Source organism: Nerophis ophidion, linkage group LG17, assembly GCF_033978795.1.
Source record: "Nerophis ophidion isolate RoL-2023_Sa linkage group LG17, RoL_Noph_v1.0, whole genome shotgun sequence".
NCBI classification, from domain to species: Eukaryota; Metazoa; Chordata; class Actinopteri; order Syngnathiformes; family Syngnathidae; genus Nerophis; species Nerophis ophidion.
Genome location: NC_084627.1, coordinates 33,002,207 through 33,018,741, shown reverse-complemented (window position 1 = coordinate 33,018,741; position 16,535 = coordinate 33,002,207). Strand labels below are relative to the sequence as shown.

Sequence of the window (16,535 nt, the reverse complement as noted above, 5' to 3'; positions counted from 1 at the left end):
TCACAACACAGCCTTCTGCAACATGTTCCTTTAAGTGAGCTATTATAAATTAGCCTTAAATGCTTCATTTCTATTAAATAACTACTTGCAACCCGTTCCAACACACAGACTTACATTACAATTAAGTGCAGTTTTCAATGAAGCACACATACAAAACCCCTTGATGTCCGAAAACAAAATATAAGAAAATTGGCCAAAAGTGAACTAGGCTAACTAATGCTTTAACACAAATCCATAAAACAATTATGGTATGCTGTAAATTCAAATGTACTATCTGCAAAATGTTAATTTAAAACAGAATAATACCGAAAATTTCAGATTATTTGCATGCTTTTGACATTACAGTATTTGCAATGGCATTGTACAATTTTTCATTGTTTTGACATTGACACATTCTCATTTGTTTTCCACATATTAATCCGACATCAATCCGTCAAAGACCAAGTAGCTGGTCATTGACTTTGGGAGGTCGAGTCCAAGGTCACAACCTATTGTGATCAAGGGAGTTGAGGTACGGACCAAGGACTCATTCAAGTACCCCGGGGTTTGGGTGGACAATAAGCTGGACTGGACTGTTAACACGGACCACCAGTACAAGAAAGGACAGAGCAGGCTGTACTTCCTCAGGAGACTGCACTCCTTCAACATTTGTAAAAAAAACTCCTGTGGATGTACTACCAGTCTGTGGTTGCCAGTGTTCTGTTCTACATGGTAGTGTGCTGGGGGGGGCAGTACATCTAAGCAGGACAGCTGCAGACTGGAGAAACAGATCAGGCGGGCCGGTTCTACAATCGGAATAAAACTGGACTCACTGGTGACGGTGACAGAGAACAGGACTGTGGAAAAACTAGTGAGCATCCTGGATAATGCCAGTCACCCTCTGCATACAGTTATCAGTAAGTAGCCAGAGGAGCCTGTTCAGACTAGACTGCTTCATACCATCCTTTAACTTTAACCAAGTGCAGGACTAATAGACTAAAAAACTCCTTTGTCCCACACGCCATTAGACTGTACAACTCCTCTCTGGGGAGGGAGGTGGGTGGTACTAGGATGACAGGGGATGCAAAACAATAACATTGCAATACTTTTTCATAACATGGTCACTACTGCCTAGTTTCTCTTGTTATATTCTTATTTTACTGTTATATTTTTATTCCCATAGTTGCTTTTTATTTTTATTCTTATTGTAGTATTTTTCTATTTTGTTTCCATTTATAACTCCATTCTTTGCTTTTTACTTTTTAAATTGATCTCAAATTTGTACACTGCTGCTGGAATTTTAATTTTCCTGAAGGAACTCTCCTGAAGGAATCAATAAAGTACTACCTACCTATCTATCTATCTATCTATTTATCTACTATAACCATAGTATAGTATAACCATAATCATTTAGGTTGTCTACTGTTTCTTGGTTTGCAGGAATCCACTGCATTTACTACTGTGATAAACAATTGATTATTTGAGTACCTCAAAGGTCTTCGAGGACAAACTGAACAGTTGCAATCAATTTAATGCTCTGAGAACAGTGCCATAGCAATAAATTGTGGTCCCCCATACTACATCCATCTGAAAAACTCCCTTGATAGGGAACGTAAATATCGGGCTAAAATCTAGTTTAAACAATGTTTCTGCTGACGAATGCAGCAATATTGTTTCATTTCCTGTTGTATTGTTATAAAACAACATAAATAATATTTAACTTGTTAATTTACTGTTAATAGCTACCTTTTTTCAGTTTATAACATGGTTCTATCTACACTTCTGTTGAAATGTAATACACTTGTTCTTCTTTTGATTCAATACTTTCCATGGGTTTTGGGTGATACTACACATTTGGATCCAAAATGCCAGTATTAGTCATGCCAATATATTTAAATTGTCTAACATCATTAGATACTTTTTGATTACAATTATAATCAGACAAAGAAACATGATGCTGTCACGTGCGGGGGGTCGGATGGTAGCTTGCTGCGAGGTCTGTTCTCCCAGAACGGACGACTCTGGACGACAGCGTGAGGTGTGATGATTTATTTATCATGAATCATAGCTTAAACCAAAAAATGGAAAGAAGAAAAATGAAAGCGTGCCGTTTGCACGAGAAGCTAAAGGACCAAAACTTAGTAGAGGAATCATGAGTCAAGAACAGGAATATACCACGCAACCTGCTGCCTACAGCAAATACTAAAGCCCGACCAAGTGTGGCGAGCAACGTGAATAAATAGCTCTCTGAGTGGTGCTCAACAGCAGGTGAACGTGCTGAACACTAATCAGAGGCAGGTGAAACCAATTAGTAACCATGGTAACCAAAACAAACCCCATAACTGCACAAAACAGGAACAAGGGAGTCCAAAGCTAACAGAACATAACTAAACAAAACATGATCCGGACCACGAATCATGGCAGATGCAGGTGTAACAATATCAATTTAATATTCAAATTATTATCTGTTGGTCCCGATTTAAATCCTTTTGATTTTTGGCCTGAATGGACTTGTTTCCTGAGTTTGTAAACAAAAACAATAAAGACTTTGTGATATCGATATTGATCTAATCACAGTGGTATCGATCAATATACAAACCCCGTTTCCATATGAGTTGAAAAATTGTGTTAGATTTAAACATATACGGAATACAATGATTTGCAAATTCTTTTCAACCCATATTCAATTGAATGCACTACAAAGACAAGATATTTGATGTTCAAACTCATAAACTTTTTTCTTTTTCAAATAATAATTAACTTAGAATTTCATGGCTGCAACACGTGCCAAAGTAGTTGGGAAAGGGCATGTTCACCACTGCGTTACATCCTCTTTTCTTTTAACAACACTCAATAAACGTTTGGGAAATGAGGAAACTAATTGTTGAAGCCTTGAAAGTGGAATTCTTTCCCATTCTTGTTTTATGTAGAGCTTCAGTCGTTCAACAGTACGGGGTCTCCGCTGTTGTATTTTACGCTTCATAATTCGCCACACATTTTCGATAGGAGACAGGTCTGGACTGCAGGCGGGCCAGGAAATTCCCTGCACGCTTTTTTTACGAAGCCACACTGTTGTAACACGTGATGAATGTGGCTTGGCATTGTCTTGCTGAAATAAGACGGCATTTAGATGGCAGCATATGTTGTTCCAAAACCTGTATGTACCTTTCAGCATTAATGGTGCCTTCACAAATGTGTAAGTTACCCATGCCTTGGGCACTAATGCACCCCCATACCATCACAGATGCTGGCTTTTGAACTTTGCGTCGATAACAGTCTGGATGATTTGCTTCCCCTTTGGTCCGGACGACACAATCTCGAATATTTCCAAAAACAATTTGAAATGTGGACTCGTCAGACCACAAAACACTTTTCCACTTTGCATCAGTCCATCTTAGATGATTTCGGGCCCAGAGAAGCTGGGGCGTTTCTGGATGTTGTTGATAAATGGCTGATTTCTCCAGATTCTCTGAACCTTTTGATGATATTTTGGACCGTAGATGTTGAAATCCCTAAATTTATTGCAATTGCACTTTGAGAAACGTTGTTCTTCAACTGTTTGACTATTTGCTCACGCAGTTGTGGACAAAGGGGTGTACCTCGCCCCATCCTTTCTTGTGAAAGACTGAGCATTTTTGGGAAGCTGTTTTTATACCCAATCATGGCACCCACCTGTTCCCGATTAGCCTGCACACCTGTGGGATGTTTCAAATAAGTGTTTGATGAGCATTCTTCAACTTTATCAGTATTTATTGCCACCTTTCTCAACTTCTTTGTCACATGTTGCAGGCATCAAATTCTAAAGTTAATGATTATTTGTAAAAAATAAAAAAAAAAGGTTAATCAGTTTGAACATCAAATATGTTGTCTTTGTAGCATATTCAACTGAATATGGGTTGAAAATGATTTGCAAATCATTGTATTCCCTTGGCGACTTGTCCAGGGTGTACGCCGCCTTCTGCCCGATTGTAGCTGAGATAGGCACCAGCTGCCCCCGCCACCCCAAAGGGAATATGCGGTAGAAAATGGACGGATGGATGTATTCCGTTTATATTTACATCCAACACAATTTCCCAACTCATATGGAAACAGGGTTTGTAATAATTGGTATCAAAACTATCAATGCCCGTTAGTTTGATGTATGTATTTATAATAATTTTTTAAAACCAACTAAACTACATTTACTGAATAAATGTTGGCTGACAAAAGAAATGTTGGCCTATTTAACAGATGTGATGTTGTTGGTGCTTTAGAGTGATGTGCTACCAAACCTTCAGTGAGTTGACCCCACAAAGCAGAAGGGTTATTGTGGGGATGAAACATTACATTGACACCGACATGCTCAACACACATATTATAGTCTGCCTGGAGGCGAGTCTGAAAATATTCCCCTGTGAGCAGGAGTGGAGTCTGTCCGATACTGTATGTCCATCCATCATAAATGCAATTGGCCTAGATCATTATCGTTGAGAAGAACACAAATTGCGTGTGAGAGATGGAAGAGGTCACAGAGACACAGTAGTACTCCCTCTCCGATACTCACTGAAACATTCTAATACACGGTATACTAACAATGCATCACAAGCTCGTACACAACATCTGATTTTTCCTTTACAGGCAAAATCATGTGCCGGTAATATATGGACTATTTGTAAAAATATGATAACAATTCAGTAACATAGGATCACTAGAAGTCTAACAAAATAATTTTGAATGAATGCGGGGCTTCACGGTGGAAGAAAGGTTAGTGCGTCTGCCTCACAATACAAAAGTCCTGAATAGTCCTGGGTTCAATCCCGGGCTCGGGATCTTTCTATGCAGAGTTTGCATGTCCTCCACGTGAATGCGTGGGTTCCCTCCGGATACTCCGGCTTCCTCCCACTTCCAAAGACATGCACCTGGGGATAGGTTGATTGGCAACACTAAATGGGCCGTAGTGTGTGAATGTGAGTGTGAATGTTGTCTGTCTATCTTCAATGAGGGGCCGACTTGTCCAGGGTGTACTCCGCCTTCTGCCCAATTGTAGCTGAGATAGACACCAGCGTCCCCCGTGACCCCAAAGCGAATAAGCGGTAGAAAATGGATGGATGGCTGAATGAATGCAGATTTAGATTTGTCAGCTAAAATTTTAACAAGTAACACAACTTTAAAAAACACAGGAAGAACAATATATACTGAATATATACTGTGTGTATATATATATATGTATATATATATATATATATATATATGTATATAGGGCTGTCAAAAATTTTAAATATTTAATCGTCATTAATCACATTTTGTGCCATCTCTTTCTTTAATCCTCTTGGCCCCCTTGATAGCATAGGTCGTCTACAATGGATATCCACTTCACTCTCTTCTGCACAATGATCTTCGCTTCTTGCCAGGAGATCCCCATCTTGGTCAGTTCATCAAGAGTGGACCGCCTCCAGTTGAGTTTTGGTCTCCCTGGCCTCCTCTTGCCTTGAGGGTTATAGTCCAGGGCTTGTCTTGCAATGTTTCTCGGATCCTTCCTAAGTGTATGGCCGAATCATCCCCACTTTCTGCTTTTGATTTCATTTTGAGTTTGCTCTTGGTTCATGCGTCTCCACAGGTCTACATTTGATATTTTGTTGGGCCACCAAACCCTCAGTATGTACCTGAGACAGTTGTTAATAAACACTTGTAGTTTATTGATGATTGATTTGGTGGTTTTCCAGGTTTCACAGCCATAAAGAAGGACAGATTTTACATTTGTATTGAAGATTTTGATTTTGGTGTTTCTGGAGAGCTGGGGACATTTTTTCCATAGTTGACTCAAAATTAATCGCGATTAATAGGTATAATTTTTCATCATTGATAAGTGTACCCTAGACCAGTGGTTCTCAAATGGGGGTACGCGTACCTACTTGAAGGTATGCCAAGGGGTACGTGAGATTTTTTTTTAAATATTCTAAAAGTAGCAACAATTCAAAAATCCTTCATAAATATATGTATTGAATAATACTTCAACAAAATATGAATGTAAGTTCATAAACTGTGAAAAGAAATGCAACAATGAAATTTGCAGTTTTGACAGCTAGATTTGTTGTGGACATGTTCCATAAATATTGATGTTACATTTTTTTTTTTTTGGAAGAAATGTTTAGAATTAAGTTCATGAATCCAGATGGATCTCTATTACAATCCCCAAAGAGGGCACTTTAAGTTGATGATTACTTTTATGTGTAGAAATCTTTATTTATATTTGAATCACTTGTTTATTGTTCAACACTATTTTAGTTATTTTTATATCTTTTTTTCCAAATAGTTCAAGAAAGACCACTACAAATGAGCAATGTTTTGCACTGTCATACAATTAAATAAATCAGAAACTGATGACATAGTGCTGTATTTTACTTCTATATTTCGTTTTTTCAAGCAAATATGCTTTGCTCTGATTAGGGGGTACTTGAATTAAAAACATGTTCACAGGGGGTTCATCACTGAAAAAAGGTTGAGAACCACTATCCCAGACAGATAATTTCACATCTTTAATCAGTAGTATTTCTACCGGAATAAATGCTGATAAGTGGTTAGGAGTGTGGTCGATATGACGTCATCGCATGATTTGCTATGACACATATATTCTTTTGAAAAGAACAAGAAAGTTTGATCATATTACGCCTATACTGGCTCACCTGCACTGGCTTCTTGTGCACTTAAGATGCAACTTTAAGGTTTTACTACTTAAGTGTATAAAATACTACACGGTCTAGCTCCATCCTATCTTGGCGATTGAATTGTACCATGTATGTCCCGGCAAGAAATCTGTATTTAAAGAACTCCAGCTTATTAGTGATTCCCAGAGCCCAAAAAAAGTCTGCGGGCTATAGAGCGTTTTCTATCCGGGCTCCAGTACTCTGGAATGCCCTCCCGGTAACAGTTAGAGATGCTAGATGTAGAAGCATTTAAGTCTCATCTTAAAACTCATTTGTATACTCTAGCCTTTAAAAATACCACCCTTTTAGAGCAGTTGATCTGCCGTCTCTTTTCTGCTCTGCCCCTCTCTACTGCATGGAGAGGTTAGTAGGTGACCATAGATGACGCGCTAGCTGTTCACAGCCGGGACCCGGGATGGACCACTCATTTGTCATTCAGTTCGGGACGTCTCTACGGTGCTGACTTGTCTCCACTCAAAATGATCCCCTGCTGGTTCCCCTATGGACTGGACTCTTACACTATATACAAGATCCCCTCGACGTCCGTTGCACCGGTCGCCCAGGGCGTCCTATGGTCCTCTCCAACGTTTCTCATTCTATCCCATTGGCTTGAGTTTTTTCTGGCCCTGATGTGGGATCTGAGCAGAGGATGTCCTTGTGGCTTGTGCAGCCCTTTGAGACATTTTTGATTGAGGTATATAAATAAACTTTGATTGATTTATTTTTTTAAAAAGGCAAAAAAGTGTGAAAGTACATTTAAAACAAATATGTTATTAAGTATAGTATTAACATATACATGTTTCTTACATAATTTAATTTAGTTTTATTTTAAATTGTTGCTGCTTATTGTACAATGTACTTTGTTGAGATTTCTCTAATCCTTTGTCACTCTTTCTTTAATTAAAAACAACTGGTAACAAATGTAGCAACTATTTCTGATGTTATTGGTTACTGTACTTGAGTTTTAAAGACTCTCTTTAGAATATTTCCTGCCACGTCACACTTGCTTCACGTTGCTGGGAGCCTTTTTCTCATTAAAACACACCATTGTCATCTTAACTTGTGAAGATCGCTGTTCACGGGTATATGTCGAATTTATTAAAGTACGTCCACAGCGCGGACATGCTGCCTCCGCTCCAGACAACTCTGTGCCTACAGCTTACGTCACCACTATGAGCCCTGTTCTGGTGATTAAAGTATGTCTTTTTCCGGCGTGAATTTGGAACATCATTAGTCAATAGTGTGCAAGTAATAAACTATTTATATATCCGTTCATACTGTATCTACCTGCTGGTGTAAATGTGTATGTCAGTGTGTTATAATGGCATTTTTCCCATTGTCTGTGAACACACCATGTTGGCGGAGAATGAGCAAGTGCATACTTGCCAACCCTCCCGTATTTTCAGGGAGTCTCCCGAATTTCAGAGACCCTCCAGAAAATCTCCCGGGGCAACCATTCTCCCGAATTTCTCCCGATTTCCACCCAGACAGGAATATTGGGAACGTGCCTTAAAGGCACTGCCTTTAGCATCCTCTGCAACCTATCGTCATGTCTGCTTTTCCTCCATTCAAACAGCGTGTCGGCCCAGTCACATTATATTTTCGGCTTTTACAGACACCATTAAGTGAATGCCAGACATTCTTGGTCAACAGCCATACATACACTGTTACAAATATGCGCCACACTGTGAGCCCACACCAAACAAGAATGACAAACACATTTTGGGAGAACATCCGCACCGTAACACAACATAAACACAACAGAACAAATACTCAGAACCCCTTGCAGCACTAACTCTTCCGGGATGCTACAATATACACCCCCGCTACCACCTCCAACCCCGCCCACTTCCACCACCATCCAAAACCCCCCGCACCCACGCTCACACCACCACCACCACCATCTCCCGAATTCGGAGGTCTCAAGGTTGGCAAGTATGAGCAAGTGTTGTGTGTCTCAAACGCCAGACGTATGTGCACGGAGGAAATACTTTTCGGAATTGAGCCCATTGTTATCATAAAATAGGCCATGAAAGCTACAGTAAAAAAAGAAGTAAGACTATGTTTCTTTTGTCCTGAACGCTACAATACAATATGTTACTTTATTTTGTCGGGTGTGGCGGCGAATATGAACGAGAAACCCTAAATACCGGATGTAAAGCGTATCGCTTTTATTTTGAAGATGGAAAAGTATGTGATTGTTTTGAGAAAGTGTCTTGACATGTTTTTGATCTCGGATCAACTGCAATAAAAAGAAGTCTCCATTCGACATCCGACAGCAGATGGTTGATGACTCGCCCTGATTGCTTTCTGCAGCTATTCATTTTGTTCAGAACATAAAATGATAAATAAATGGGTTGTACTTGTATAGCGCTTTTCTACCTTCAAAGTACTCAAAGCGCTTTGACACTACTTCCACATTTACCCATTCACACACACATTCACACACTGATGGAGGGAGCTGCCATGCAAGGCGCCAACCAGCACCCATCAGGAGCAAGGGTGAAGTGTCTTGCTCAGGACACAACGGACGTGACGAGGTTGGTACTAGGTGGGATTTGAACCAGGGACCCTCGGGTAGCGCACGGCCACTCTCCCACTGCGCCACGCCGTCCCAACATACATACACATATATATATATATATATATATGTATACATATATATATATATATATATATACATATATACATATATATATATATATATATATATATATATATATATATATACATATATATATATATATATATATATATACATATACATATATATACATACATATATATACATATATATATATATACATATACATACATATATATATACATATATATATATATATATATATATATAATGTTTGTGTAACGTACACAAACATTTCGGTTCGGTAGGTACCTCAATTCAGAGGTCACGGTTCGGTTCATTTTCGCTACTACAAAAAAAAATATATATATAAATTTTTTGGGTTATTTATTTACCAAATTTGTAAACATTGGCTTTATCCTTTTAACATTGGGAACACTATAATAATTCTGCCCACGTTAATCCACATTAAACTGCCTCAAGTTGTTGCTTTGATTAAATAAAATGACAAAACTTTTCTTTTACATATAAAAAGTGCAACATGAAACAGTTTCAAGTCAACTCATCATGCTTAAGTTATTTCAGCATTTGGGAAGCCTGTAGTTGACTTTTATTATGTAAATTGTATATTTTTGTCCACATGTGATAGCAGGGACCCCATCCATCCATCCATTTTCTACCGCTTATTCCCTTTTGGGGTCGCGGGGGGCGCTGGCGCCTATCTCAGCTACAATCGGGCGGAATGCGGGGTACACCCTGGACAAGTCGCCACCTCATCGCAGGGCCAACACAGATAGACAGACAACATTCACACTCACATTCACACACTAGGGCCAATTTAGTGTTGCCAATCAACCTATCCCCAGGTGCATGTCTTTGGAAGTGGGAGGAAGCCGGAGTACCCGGAGGGAACCCACGCATTCACGGGGAGAACATGCAAACTCCACACAGAAAGATCCCGAGCCTGGATTTGAACCCAGGACTGCAGGACCTTCGTATTGTGAGGCAGACGCACTAACCCATCTGCCACCGTGAAGCACCTTGCTATTCAAAACAAGGCTGCTACATTACTAAGGATTAATGTAACTATTGCTGAAAAAATAGTACAATAGCAATAGGAGAGACTATTCATCCCTGAACACCATGGAGTTCAAGTGAAATAACAGACAGACAGGGCTTTGCTGCCCCTAACACACACACGAACACACATGCACGCGCACACACGCACGTGCACACTCAGCAAAATGAGCTAACGTTACGCTAGAAGCTAATTAGCCTTCACCTCAAGCCAGAACTGCAGTTTAAGTTTCTAGAAGGTCAACGGGCTCGTAGTGATGTTAGTAGTAGTTGTGACTGGGAGGTGTTTAGTATAATTTGGGGAGAGTACGCTGTCTTATGCTCACCTGCTAACCACTATTCTGCTCGACGCTGAAGCATTGACTACATGCGCTCTGAATACGCACTGCTGATTGGCTGTTACATCGCTCTGAATACGCACTGCTGATTAGCTTTGTATGTAACCAATTAGATGGTTGTGTGGGTGGGACAATGCTGAGTGCTGACACAGAGGCAGAAAAAGATAAGTAGCTTGTTAAGACTTTAGCTTACAAACTCGTTCGGTACACACCCGTACCGAACCGAAACCCCCGTACCGAAATGTTTCAATACAAATACACGTACCGTTACACCCCTAATACATATATACATACATACATTTATATCCATTCGATCCATTTTTCTACCACTTATTCCCTTCGGGGTTGCGGGGAGCAACCCGGAAGGGAATAAGTCTATATATATATATATATATATATATATATATATATATATATATATATATATATATATATATATATATATATATATATATATACACATATATATATATATATATATATATATATATATATATATATATATATATATATATATATATATATATATACATATATACTATAGTATGATTAATACATACAGTATATGTGATTAAAGTCTTGTAGAACAGTTTTCATTTGTCATTGAAAGCATGTTCTGAACAAAATGAATAGCTGCAGAAAGCAATCAGGGCGAGTCATCAACCATCTGCTGTGTTTACACGCTAATTTCACAATTAAATTCTTACTTGCGCTGCTGGGCGGAGGAACGTCGGGTACAGATGAGGGCCAAGACGACCACCACGACCACGGTGATGGCTCCCACGGAAACCACGATGATGACCAGCAGGTTGCTATTCTTCTGGGGGGTGGCGCTGCCGTGCGGAGGATGCATTTGACCAATGGGAGACTCTGAAATAGAAACAAAAGAGTATCCTTGAGCATGCTGCGAACATTGATTGCATCACTATTATCAACACACATGTTAGTTATATGCCTTTCTATTGTAGTGGTGCTGCTGCCTTTTGTGCAGACGAGCCAGGTTCACTTCCAACACCCAACTGTTGGAAGTGTCCAGTACTGCTTGTAAGCCTAGATACAAAACTATTTGTTTTTCATTATCTGGATTGTTTTTTGAAGTAACCATCAAAGTACTCACGTACACATTGTACATCCCCACTAAAACGCTATACTGTAAAAAAAAGTAATACAAATATTTATTACAATAAAATTCATGTTGGACTCCTATTCCCCATTTACAGTAATGCACTGTAAAACAACCATTGTCGATTTTACTGAAAAAAAAAAAGTTACCAGAATTTTACTGTTTAAACCAAAGTGGTCATTTTTTTCCCATTTACAGTAATGTAGAATTATCACGACAACCACAATTTTACAGTAAAAAAAAAAAAAAAAAACCTGGCAGCTCAGTGGGCAGAATTTTACTGTAAAAATAAATGTAGAACCGTTTTTCTATTTAAAGTAATGTACAGTAAAAAACTGGCAGTTTAGCTATCAGTTGTTAAAAAATAAACGTTGTACCGTTTTTCCATTTACAGTAATGAACAAAACAATGACCTTAGATTTTAAGGTAAAAGATTGGAAACTCAGTTTGCCAAATACTGTAACATTTTTCCATTTACAGTTTTTCAATGTATAATCCTCCGTAACTTTTACATAGAAATTCTGGCAACTAAGCTGTAAGTTATATTTATAGTAAAATATACCGTATTTTTCGGACTATTGGTCACAGTTTTTTTTCAAAGTTGGGCCAGGGGTGCGACTTATACTCAGGAGCGACGTTTGATATTTTACATTACCGTAAAATATCAAATAATATTATTTAGCTCATTCACGTAAGAGACTAGACGTATAAGATTTCATGGGATTTAGCTATTAGGAGTGACGGATTGTTTGGTAAACGTTTAGCATGTTCTATATGTTATAGTTATTTGAATGACTCTTACCATAATATGTTACGTTATAATGCCAGGCACCTTCTCAGTTGGTTATTTATGCGTCATATAACATACACTTATTCAGCCTGTTCAGTATTCTTTATTTATGTTGAAGGCCTACTGAAACCCACTACTACCCACCACGCAGACTGATAGTTTATATATCAATGATGAAATATTAACATTGCAACACATGCCAATACGGCCGGTTTAGTTTACTAAATTGCAATTTTAAATTTCCTGCGGAGTTTATTGTTGAAAACGTCGCGGGCTGTAAGGAAATATCGCTGCACGACTCGGGGCTAAAAGTCGTCTGCTTTAACCGCATAATTACACAGTATTCTGGGCATCTGTGTTGTGGAATCCCGTGCAATTTGTTCAATTAATATTGGAGAAGTCAAAGTAGAAAGACGGAGTTGGGAAGGTTTAGCCTTTAGCCACACAAACACACGGTGATTCCTTGTTTAAAATTCACGGAGGTGAAACTTTACTATGGATCACAGCGAATATGGATCCCAACCGAATGTCAACTAGCAGGTTTCGGTGAGAAAATTGTAGTAAAAAGTCGCTTCTTACCGGATATCAGCTGAGCTTGTGCCGCCCATACAGCTGCCGTCGACTTCCCTGGGACACTAGCTGCGTCAAGACACCCGGACACCCACCTCTGATTATCAGGTACTGTTAAACTCACTAAAACACTCGCAACACAATAGAAAGATAAGGGATTTCCCAGAATTATCCTAGTAAATGTGTCTAAAAAACATCGGAATCTGTCCCAATGCAATCGCGGTTTTATTTTTTTAACTCGTTTTAAAAAAAAAAAAATGTCTCTAGTCCGTTGCTTTTAATATCCTCAAATATGAATCTTTCATCCTCGCTCAAATTAATGGGGAAATTGTCGTTTTCTCGGTCCGAACAGCTGTTTTTGTTGGAGGCTCCCATTAAAATCAATGTGAATATGTGAGGAGCCATCAACATGTGACGTCATCGTCTGCGACTTCCGGTAGAGGCAGGGCTTTTTTCTTAACACCGAAAGTTGCAAACTTTATCGTGGATGTTCTCTACTAAATCCTTTCAGCAAAAATATGGCAATATCGCAAAATGATCAAGTACGACACATAGAATGGACCTGCTATCCCCGTTTAAATAAGAAAATCTCATTTCAGTAGGCCTTTAAATTGCCTTTCAAATGTCTATTCTTGGTGTTGGGTTTTATCAAATAAATTTCCCCAAAAAATGCGAATTATACTCCAGTGCGACTTATATATGTTTTTTCCTTCTTTATTATGCATTTTCGGCAGGTGCGATTGGTACTCCGGAGCGATTTATAATTCGAAAAATACGGTAATTCTTTTTTTTTTTTTACATCGTATTTATTTTGAATATGTCTTTTTCCGCCTTCCGTCTGATTGTAGCTGAGATAAGCACCAGCGCGAATAAGCGGTAGGAAATGGATGGATGGATGTCTTTTTTGTGCAAAAATGGCCCGTTACGTGCAGGGTTTAAGAGGTCAAGGAGGTGATAGTGTCGATGACAGGTTTCTCACTTGACACAGAGAGCCGAACAAGAACACAACAACGGTAACGAGTGAGACGAATGAAAGTGTGTTAAAAGTGCGAGAGACTGTCAGCAGAAACAGAAAGCATGAACGGGGTCAAATAGTGTGACAACGGAATGAAAAGCTGAAATGATGAAGGACAAAACGAAGGGTTGAGTAGAAGAGAAAATAGAAAATGAGTCTGACAGAGAAAGAGCAGCTTTCTTACTTATTTCACCTCCTCACTGCTTTCTCACGTCACTTGTCTCTCTCAATGAAAAGCCCAATCCATCACGTCTTACAACTGAAGCAAGGGGAATTCACTGCAACGTTGTCTTTGTACGACCATTTCATCATGTTTTAACAGCTTGCGTTTTTCATTTCATTCCACATAGAAGCAGTAATATGTAGGGGTGTAACTATACATATAAAGTTGTCCTTACTTTTATGCCGATAGTTTCTTCCAGGCTTGACTGTGGTAAATGAATTCAAATCGGCGCATAGAGTCGCATGTTATGCAATTGAATCAAATTAGCAGAGAGAGTTGGTTGGCTGGACATAAAGACAATGGAAAACACATCTCTCCCAAAAATCCAAACTTTGTGTTAATAGCTTGACTAATATCCATCCATCTATCCATCTTCTTCTGCTTATCCGAGGTCGGGTCGCGGGGGCAGCAGCCAAAGCAGGGTAGCCCAGACTTCGCTCTCCCCAGCCACTTCGTCCAGCTCCTCCCGGGGGATCCCGAGGCGTTCCCAGGCCAGCTGGGAGACATAGTCTTCCCAAAGTGTCCTGAGTCTTCCCCGTGGCCTCTTACCGGTCGGACGTGCCCTAAACACTAGGGAGGGGTTTAGGGTGGCATCCTGACCAAATGACCGAACCACCTCATCTGGCTCCTCTCGATGTGGAGGAGCAGTGGCTTTACTTTTGAGCTCCTCCTGGAGAACCCCGCCACCCGGCGGAGGAAACTAGAGATGCGCGGATAGGCAATTATATCAACCAAATCCGCGTCACCAAAATCGTCATCCACCCGCCGTCCACCCGAACCAGCATTTTATCAGGACCGTATCCGCCCGCTGAATTACATCAGAGGTTGGCTGCCTTTACCACACACATAGCTATTTGAAACTGTTTCACAGAGTGATGATGACAATTGGAGCCGCTTACTTTCTCACGTTCATCCTGATGACAAGAATGTGGGCGTGCTGTGAAGCCATTGCCTTTGACACCTTCAACAACATGTACGAACAGATTGTTGGTCCAGCAACATGTCGTGTGCAGCTTCCGCAATCACACGTATGAGATTGAAAGGCATACTGGGTGATACAGAGTACACTGATGGTTGTGATATAAACAACTTTAACACTTACTAATATGCGCCACGCTATGAAGCCACACAATACAAGATTGACAAACACATTTCGGGAGGATATCCTCACAGTAACACAACATAAACGCAAAACAACTAATACCCATAATCCTTTGTATTCATGACACTTCCTAAATATATTTTACACCCCCGCGCCCCCAACCCCGCCCACCTTACCGACGCACGGGGGGGTGGCGGGGTTTGGGGTGTATAAAATAGTCAGGAATTGTCATGAATACAAAGGATTATGGGTATTTGTTGTGTTGCGTTTATGTTGTGTGACTGTGAGGATGTTCTCCCGAAATGTGTTTGTCGTTCTTAATCGTTGTGGCTTCAAAGCGTGGCGCATATTACTAAGAGTGCTAAATTTGTTTATATCACAACCATTACTGTACTCTGAGTCACCCAGTATGCCTTGCGGTCGTGTGCGTGTTGCCGCGGAAGCCACACACAACATGATGCTGGACTGACAAGCAGATCGTGTATGACGTTAAAGGTGACAAAGCCAATGGCTTCATAGCACGCACTAATATTTAATATCTGGGTGACTGCCGGCAGTCATTCAAGAGAATAATAGCGTCTCATATTGTCTTCTTCGCTTTGTGACACGGGTCTTAAATGGCTCTTTGAATGGCAAAGGATACCGATCCCAGAACCATGTATATCAAATGTCTCCGGATGGTTTAACCGCCACCCGCCCGAATCTAATTAAAATCAATTTTTTCGTCATGTCAACCGCCCGACCCACGGTTTACCCGCGGACTCCGCGGATGAGACCACAAACCGCGCATCTCTAGAGGAAACTCATTTCGGCCGGTGGGACCCGTGATCTTGTCCTTTCGGTCATAACCCAAAGCTCATGACCATAAGTGAGGATGGGAACGTAGATCGAACGATAAATTGTGAGATTTGCTTTCCGGTTCAGCTCCTTTTTCACCAAACCGGATCGATACAGCGTCCACATTACTGAAGACGCCGCACCGATCTGCCTGTCGATCTCACAATCCACTCTTCCCCCACTCGTGAACTAGATTCCTAGGTACTTGAACTCC

At 40.0% G+C, this 16,535-nt stretch overlaps 1 protein-coding gene across 2 annotated transcripts in view; it reads right to left on the bottom strand.

Moving 5' to 3' along the window:
• dcc (DCC netrin 1 receptor) overlaps positions 1-16,535 on the bottom strand; it is an 803,111-nt gene that overhangs the window by 162,551 nt on the left and 624,025 nt on the right. For both annotated transcript variants that reach the window (XM_061876767.1, XM_061876768.1), the window contains exon 23: positions 11,369-11,531. In XM_061876767.1, the coding sequence (XP_061732751.1) occupies positions 11,369-11,531 (163 nt within the window). The remainder of the gene's footprint in view (positions 1-11,368; positions 11,532-16,535) is intronic.